Raw genomic sequence first — 8,730 nt, forward strand, 5'->3', positions numbered from 1 at the left:
CACTCCAAAAGTCTCTCCTCTTCAAGACACTCCATCTTACTGATTCTAAGCACATCGAGGCTCAATCTTTTTTTCCAACTTCAGGTGTTCTAGGCTTCCACAGGTCTTAACCCTTCCGTGCCAGAATTCGGGTGGAGCCTATGGGCATTTTCAAATGCAGAAAACTTGACATCGGGTATAGCTGTCATGGATTTTTAAACGCAAACAACCGGACGTTGGCTCTGGCCGACGTGAGGGAGAGGAAGTGACCACTGAGGTAACAATTGCCTGATTCATTCAGTCGAGGCCTGAGACCCAGCTTAGCAAGTCCTTAGGGCCACTCCTCGACAATTAAGCCCGACTCTCATAATCATTTATGACAATCGTCACTGCAGGAATCCGTTGCAAAGTAGTTATATTGTCAATAGTTTTTTCAATGATAAATTTTGTTGTAGGCTACAATTCTTTTATTCTTTGAAATGAATTCTTTGTTTTGTGGGTAAGCAATTTTTAAACGAAATCTTAGAGTTAAAAATAACAGACTTCTGGACCTATAGCCTTTTTACCTTTTGTTCACTACCTTTGTCATTAATAACACTAGAAATTGGTTTAAAATTCCTCAATGCTTAAATAAATGTTAGTAATTCTTTTATAAGAGTAAATTATTGAAAATCAAAAACTATGTTAGGCTGAAAAAAACACTGGTATAACGCATTAATTTGACTGTGGAATCGTGCTACAATAGGGTTACAGGATGTAGTCCAGTGGCCAGGGTAACGGACGGGCTCCCCGTTGAGCTGGGTCCCAAATCTGAGGGACGAAAATAGCAGGGTAACTCCACCCCGAAAAAGAGCTCCGTATGGAGAGAGGTTTAAAATATTCTCATGAAACTTGTGGCACAGAAAATATTTTCCAATTACATATAGGCACTGGCAGGAAAGGGTTAAGGGATCTTACATTCTATGTCCCTATCGTCCAAATTTTATCATAGTTGAACCATGCACCCTCTCAGGTAGTCCTCACCCAGAGATCTAAATATTTTGGGGACTAATTTACCTCTGGAATGTTTTACCCAAGAGAATTCCATCATATCTGATTATTTATGTCTGAGTAGCTGCGACTCCTCAGGACACTAATGTGGTGGTTTCCCCTTGCCTTCCTCATCTCAGTACCACAGCTCTTTTAAGTTCACCACCAAGAGAATCGATGTAAGTCTGAGTATAACACACTATGGATTTGAGTTTGTGACACTTTTATTCTGCCAGGATTCTAACCAGAGAACTTTCCATCTTAAGGCATGTTTACATGATGCATGTAGACATTCACCTACATAAGTGTGTAAATGCAATAGTGCATGTCCAGGAAATAGCCCGTTTTAATTTTGTGAATCAAGCAGAGCAATAGTCCCACCACATACTTGTAAATGTGAAAGCATGGTATAAAAATGCCTTAAGGCCAAGCATCACAAGACACGTAAGTGACTCCAAAACATGACTGAATGACAAAACCAATGACTGAAGAGATTGTAGTTGAGAAAACATTTATTTACATACATTCATTTCAAAAATAAAAATTACACAAAACATGTTAATTTACTATAAATTTTCAACAACAATTGTGATCAAAAACCCTTCTGTGTCATCCAACGAATCACATCATTGACATAATCACCTTTGAACCAAATGCATCGTGTAACTTCATTTATCTGCGAAATAACTTCTTTTTGGTGCTTTTCTTCCAAATACTCCTTCAGATCACGTTCTAGAGCCTGCAAACAAATAACTTCTCAATGTAGCAAATTTTACCAATAACAGATACACATGCAATAGACCAGTAAGAAAACCTTGCCTTGAACAGAAAATAATTCTGAAGGGGGAGTGGGAGAAGTGGGTAACTGAATTTTTGAAGGTTCACCTCCATTATCAATGACTTTCATCAAGACTCTGTAGATTTATTGGGTTAATTATTTGAAACACAGTACATCTATGATGAAACAATGCTTGAAAATAATATGATTATCATCAAAAATAGTCAAAACACAAAAAAAAAATATAACATACGAAAATGAGAGACTGAACCTAGGTAAATACATAATCCAACAATTGCTCCACAAAGGAGTACATATACTAAGAACAAGTCTTGTGCAGATAATCATGAATGGTGCAAAGAACAAGATCAATAATACGCCAAATTAAATTAGGCATGGGCCATGGAGATGAAGCAGGCTTTTGAACACATGTGGTCAGGGGCAGATCACAATGTGGACCAGGCAAAATATGATTTGTAATAAAAGCCTCTAACACACTAAGCCAATTTGTGAGGCTACTGAAATAAAAAATATAACTTCAATAACAATGACCAGGTTGGCTATATGCCAGCCAATTACTAGATCTGGGTTTTCAAACCAAATAGAGCAAACTCCTGATTATACGGGCAAATGATGGGGAGAGATGGCACGAATAATCGGAAAACATGGATAACCCAAACTTTGACTTTAATGTCTTGCCATATTCATAATTTACGTAAAACAAACAATATATTTTTATTTATACAGTTATTCTGTTATTTTGGAGAGCTTCCCGGACTCATTGAGAGCTTTCTTTGCCAGTTCGCGACCTTTTAAGCGGCGATAACAAGGTTATACTCGTATTATTACGGCTGCATGTAAGTACTGGTTACGAAAACCATGCATCGGCAGCTGCGTGATCACGGATACAGAAAAGAGGAAAAATGATTCCAAACCACAACCTCAGAAACAACACTTTCAGGCACCACAACATGTAGTCGCGTCTCGCACAAGTTGCCCTGGTTGCAACTGCTGCGGGATGCGTATCCGTGATCACGGAGCACGGTCGCATGCTGCAAGGCTTGGAAAACAGGAACACGGAGTTCCCGTGCATGCAGCTAGCACGCAATCACTTCGGTTTAATGAAGGGGAATCTAATGGAAATAATAAGCCCAGTGTATCGTAGCATTCAAGTGCAGTAATTCCGGTGATTGTGCGACCGATTTTATTTTTTATAAATATCGTGGAAAATATTGAACGAGAGTGAAAATCATGCACGGATATACCGCAGCCGGAAAATCGGGAGTCTGCTGTAGCATTAAATTACTATCAATAATTATTGCCTACAGATGTGAGTGGAATGGCTGGAGAAACTATTATCACTAAAGAAACAGAGGAGCTTCCAAAGTTCGAAAATAAAAAGGAGCTGTGATTCATCCTCACATAAATTTGGCGACAAAAAACATAACAATGAAAAGACATAGTTGTGGCAGAGAAAAGGTAACCAAAAAGTGAAGTTACAGGAGATAGAGGGCTTGAAGGGCAACTGATGATATGACCAACAGTAAAATACTCCTACAGACATAACTTGAAAATTACAATACATCCATACAAATTTGCAAATTCAGAACAAAAAACTATACTTATTGATGAAAACTAATAATTTACTTCATAACATATTCTTAAACACTTGGCACTGTTAATCCCTTTAATGCTTGCTCATATCTAGATCAACCTCCTTGATTCTGTCCTGGCTGCCTCCATTCTTTTTCTGAGAGCTATCAGTTGCATTCATTTAGCTTTGTTTCCTTGATAATCATTTGATGTAAGTTTACCCTTTACCCTACACATTTGGGGTAGTTAATCTCTCAAAAGTGGCAACTCAGTCAAACACTGAGCACATAGAAACCCAAGTGACTGCTCTTAGAGAAATGCACTGCTTTTTTACCTTAGTGTTTTTCAGTTGGATTGTATCTTTTCTGGGTGAGATTTCTAAACTATATTCTTATTACGTACATTCTCAATCCTTTTCTGCAAAATTATTGTGCTATTTTATTAATGCTTACTTGCTACTAATGTTTCTGAACAGGTGGTCATTCAGTCAACCTCCGAACGTGTACTGTGTTGTGTTATTCCATGAGGTGAAAACTATACTTGAAATTATTATCAACTTGCTGAAAATAGGTTTACAACTTCATATGTTCTGTTTTCCCCGATTATGATATTATCATTACCAACAATGTAGCTTCAGGTGATCGCTCAAAGGTGTTAAGATTTCTATGAAATATGTAATTTCAAGTCCTAGAGGACAATGCCGGTTTATATCAACGTAAAACCCTACTATGTACGTTGGTGGTTAAAGGTTTGTTGATTTACTTTGTTGGAAGTGATATTTACTAATGGTTAAGAAGAAAATCGAAGTAAGGTAGTGGAACCTGATTTTTCTTTTTCTGGACTAATAGCTGAAGTAAGTTCAGTTGCGCAAAGGCTTTGACTATGGATTGTCACTATACTATTTTTTATCAAAAGGACCGCTCAACATTCGCACTACTGAGCTTCTGATCTGAGAGCTGCTGCATGGGATGTACAGTGATCTTCTCTGGGACCTCCCATTTAAGATGCAAAAAAATTATTTTAAATTGTTTGCATTAAAATATTTGAAACGTGCCTTGCGACATGAATAATTTTTAAAAATATAGCAAAAAAGCTTTAGGGATGCCTTATAAAGGGTTTTGAAGCACGAGAAAATACTCTCAGAGAAGTGGCCGTTTTGATATAAAGCTTTCCCAACCCTAAAATTATTTCAAGAAGCCTCAATTCGGCATCTTTCCGGTCCATTGCAACGCTATTGCATAAAAATAAATATTTATTTATCATCTTTCAGAAGAAAAGGATATTTACCCAAATATCTCCGCTGACTTTCCTTATTTTGGTTCTCACCCTTTGCCCCCTCACTTGCCTCACCAAATAAACACCCGGCATGTGGTTTTTACTTCTTTCAACAAAATAGGGCAACTGGGCACTGCTCTCTGCTGGAGAAAGGCATGCATTAAGATTAAGTCAAGTTTGTCTTTCACATGAATAAACTGACATCGCTTGAAACTCATGCATAATATCATAACAAGCCTTTTGGGGGCTGCCATCCAGATGGATACTGAGGTTTCACTGTCGGGTCAGGAACGACTTTAGGAGGTATCAGGCGTTCAACTAATTTCCACTCCTTCGGGCATTTTGATACCACATATTCTATTGATTCCCTAGGGGGAATCTCTGGTTTAAGTGTTAGATTCAGCTCCTCTGCTGTTGGTAGCTGTTAATTGAAGTTCATAAATACATAAGTGACCGAGAGAAAAGCAAACCATATAGCTGAAAGTACATGAAAAATTATCGACATCAACCGATATGGTATGCCGGCATGCGTGCTGAAGCAATAGGAAAAACATATGGAAAAGCGCAAATGAAAATTTCAAAATATTAAAGAATTCACCTTTGAAGCATAATTTCGTGCAGTGTTTAACGTATTCACGGCCTGAATGCGAGAAATTCTTCGCAGACATGATACGGTCAATATTTTGATTGACGCCATTAGAAGTAGCCTTTGTTTCTCTTTGACTCTTTGGTTCGAGACCGATAGATGGCACCACTCAAGCGCGTGTTTATGACATTTTCAAACCGTGTTCAAAATGTTTAAACGACAAATACAAAGTTAAAAGGTTCATTAAATATATCTCTGGTTTATGATGACTAAATTCCCACATAAAAAACATATTTCAAGAACATCATTATTGTAATGAAACTTATACTCGGAAACTCCAGGTTAAAATTAATTATTTCATATGCTCAAACCCCAATGAAAAAATTGTATAAACCTGTTTCAAAATTTTATACAATTTATACAATCACCATGGTAATTGTATAAATTGTATAAAATTTTGAAACAGGTTTATACAATTTTTTCATAGGGGAAGGCTAACTCAAGAAATTTATTCAGTTTTCACCAGTAATTAGAATAACTGCCCAAAAACTTGGGGTCATTGAAACATGGGGTAAGAGCTAGGGTGAGCAGACTATTAACTGGTAAAATTCACCAGACACTGATAGATTTTATTGATAATTGACACAATTTTAAAAACTAGTAAAGAGTTGTTACAGTTTCCTTAAAATGTAAATTTCATTCACCTTTTCCATGCTTAAATCTTACCTACAAGTTGAAAAACCATACGGCTTGCCCCACCTAGTTTTGATCCTAGGTATGCCCTTGAACTACCAGATTTAAGTAGGCAGTACCTACCTTTTCATGGGTATACATTTAACAGGGTTATATTTTGTTATCCCTGAGAGAAAGTTGTGATGGGAAGCCTTTTAAGCATTAATATTTTCTGAGATGATTGATTGCTTCTATGTAAAGACTCACTCCTGCTCAGCCCCCCAGACTCTAACGGAAAAGGCATGAGACCTTTTATGGTCACTCCGTCTGTTCTTACAGTTTTTGTTGAACCCATTGTGTCAACACAGCATCTCCCTCTATTGTTGAGATAATAATTCAGGAGATAGTGAAATTCCACCACTTAGCCAAAATTAAGTACTCTGTCAGGTCTGAAAATTGGTTTCTTGATGTATCACGCGGTCTAGATTCCTAAATTGACATTTTTGAAAAATTCGATTTTTTGACCCTTAACCTCTCAAGTGTGTGCGATGCAGCATATGCGTTCTCGCTATTCTGTTCCTATACGGTGATTTAATCGTAGGTATTTAAATGGCCCAGGGTGCTTTAATTCAGAGGCACTTAAGCTTTTGTGCAGACATTATAAGTAAAATATTTTAAGCATCATCATCACTCACCGAAAAAAATTTCAAAACATTATATTCTCCAAAAAACTGTTTGAACATTATAATTATTAATACGTACTCACAATTTTCAGAGCCGTTTACTTTTGCCTGCTTCTTGTAGGTGGTGTTTTGTAGTTGACCAGTCTGTGGTGTTTCTCAAAACAGGGTCCTACACAGGTTCCTGGGCAGTTTCCACATTTAAATGGTATCTTATCTCATATCTCTTAATCTTTTTCTCACTCACTGCATACTTTCTCCATTCACCTTAAAAGTTTCAGTTTGTGGGTTTTGTAGAGCAAAATGCCGTCAATCGAGAAAATTCCGTATTGGTATCCAAGAGCCATCCTTAGTGCTGTTCTAAATTCTGTCCTGCTATGAATTTGTTCACTAAGATTCATATATTCACTAATGGTCAAGATGATATAGTGGTAAGGATATTTTTTTACAACTTCCTTCCTCTTTCTACCAAGAAAACAGAGAAATTTGGTAGGCAATGAAAACCTTTCCTTTCTCTTACATTGAGAAAAAATGGGAGTTTCAAATAGGTACTTGTTTTCTTATAAAATACATTCTGAAGCTTGGTTCAAATTTATTCCCATTGATATGGGCACCTAGAAATGCTCTTGTTTCCACCAGAGTAGTGCGAACCCACTTTTGAAAGAGCGATATTTTTTTCTTTCTAATTTTCTTCGTAAGTTTTTAAGAAACTGTGTTACGTAGTGGTTTGCCTCAGTCAGTATAATTGTCATTATTTCATCATCAAAAAATGCCTAACTCCAATGCCAAGGGATCCTCTTTAAACAGAATAGACGGTATTTTTTTCCAACTAAATCACACACAAAAGTTAGAGGCGCGTCTTCAAAGCCGATCTCTTCCCAATTATTTTCTTGAAAATTCACATAAAAATGAAAGGGTATAAATATTTTAACCAGGGGTCAAGGGAGTATCCAATTGAAACTTCCAAAGTGGTACCAGAACATTATGCACTCTTTTCTTCCAGAGCATCAAGCACAGGCTCATCGGACAACTCACAAGAGCTATAAGGCATGGTCAACTAAGGAGGGATTCAGATACAGAAGAGACCCAAGGCCAAAAAAAATGAAACCACCAAAGCAAATGTAGACGTGAAAAAACACAACCCTCAGCTTCAAACGTCGCAAATAAGATACTAGATGCTGGCACGTCTTCGAGGTTCCGAGATCTCGGAACCTCGAAGTTCGAACTATTGAGTGACAATGCCTGGACGGCCCAAGCCTTCACTATTATTGCCACGATGAAAGAGAAAGGAAAGAATGAGACAAAAAAGCAGATGATAATGAACCACAGAGGAAAGCATTCAGCGTCTCCACATAGAAAACACAATCGCTAAGAAAGCACATAAATCAGAGCGTGAGTGGAAGACTATCTTCCATGAGAGTCCACCAGATGCTGCTCCTAGAGGAAGCATCCTGGCATCAGCTGGAAAAAATATTCTAAAAAAGTACGAGCACATAAACAAAGGAAGTTAAGAGGCACAGAACGAAAGCAGGCAGATATGTCTCCCATATACTCATGAAAAGTACATATATGGAAGCTTATGAGATAGAAATACCTAATGAAACATTTGGATGCCTATGGTGTGTTGCACAGGCTTGAGGCATGGCATTCAGAGGACTCAGACGGCGTGCCGCACACACTGAGCGAGGAACCGCAGTCACGTTTGAGGGGTTAAAAAGTAGAGGCAGTGGGTAACACATTATAGATAAAAAACTTAGTATTTCAACAATTTTTCCAAGGGTTTCAGACAATTTTAAAGGTGGTCGATTCAATGACTTTTTGTTGTATCTCATCTCGTTGACCTCAAACATTTGTCTGAATCACTCAGTGGTCAGAAGTTATTTTTCTAGTTGATATAGAGATAAACAGAAAATTTTCTGTGTTATGCCATGAGGTTACTTGAAAAAGAATCAATTTCATAGCATAAGATAAATATGCCAGATCAGCAAATAGTGGAATTGATGAGCAAAATTGACACCATGAAAATGCTATAAATGTTGGAATTCACTGGTGCAGCATATCATTTTGCAATTCCATTTAGATCCTTTGGTAAGTTCTAATAGTTAAAAATTACCCAGAAAAATATTTTCCCAAGAATA

General features: G+C 37.3%; 1 protein-coding gene across 2 annotated transcripts; it reads right to left on the bottom strand.

The window, feature by feature from the left end:
* Positions 1 to 1,507: 1,507 nt before the first annotated feature.
* LOC124167226 (probable 39S ribosomal protein L49, mitochondrial) lies at positions 1,508 to 5,391 on the bottom strand. Of its 2 annotated transcripts, none has more exons than XM_046545103.1 (4): positions 5,253 to 5,391; positions 4,892 to 5,075; positions 4,667 to 4,797; positions 1,508 to 1,747 (listed from the first exon to the last, which is right to left on the bottom strand). In XM_046545103.1, exons 1-4 carry the CDS (start codon positions 5,349 to 5,351, stop codon positions 1,601 to 1,603), a joined length of 561 nt encoding a protein of 186 aa, XP_046401059.1. In that variant the 5' UTR covers positions 5,352 to 5,391; the 3' UTR covers positions 1,508 to 1,600. The 2 variants fall into 2 exon arrangements, with proteins under 2 accessions (XP_046401059.1, XP_046401067.1); XM_046545111.1 differs by having other exon boundaries at positions 1,510 to 1,747; positions 4,667 to 4,794.
* Between the last annotated feature and the right edge of the window lie 3,339 nt (positions 5,392 to 8,730).

Source organism: Ischnura elegans, chromosome 1 (genome assembly GCF_921293095.1).
Source record: "Ischnura elegans chromosome 1, ioIscEleg1.1, whole genome shotgun sequence".
Taxonomy (NCBI): Eukaryota; Metazoa; Arthropoda; class Insecta; order Odonata; family Coenagrionidae; genus Ischnura; species Ischnura elegans.

Bases quoted from the DNA above. Each gene is read 5' to 3' on its own strand.
- LOC124167226 (XM_046545103.1), bottom strand. From the start codon at position 5,351: ATGGCGTCAATCAAAATATTGACCGTATCATGTCTGCGAAGAATTTCT. The intron at 4,798-4,891 runs GCTTGTTATGAT...GCCTTTCTCCAG, and splicing joins TGGATGGCAGCCCCCAAAAG to CAGAGAGCAGTGCCCAGTTG. The intron at 1,748-4,666 runs GTAAATATCCTT...ATTTGTTTGCAG, and splicing joins AAGTCAGCGGAGATATTTGG to GCTCTAGAACGTGATCTGAA.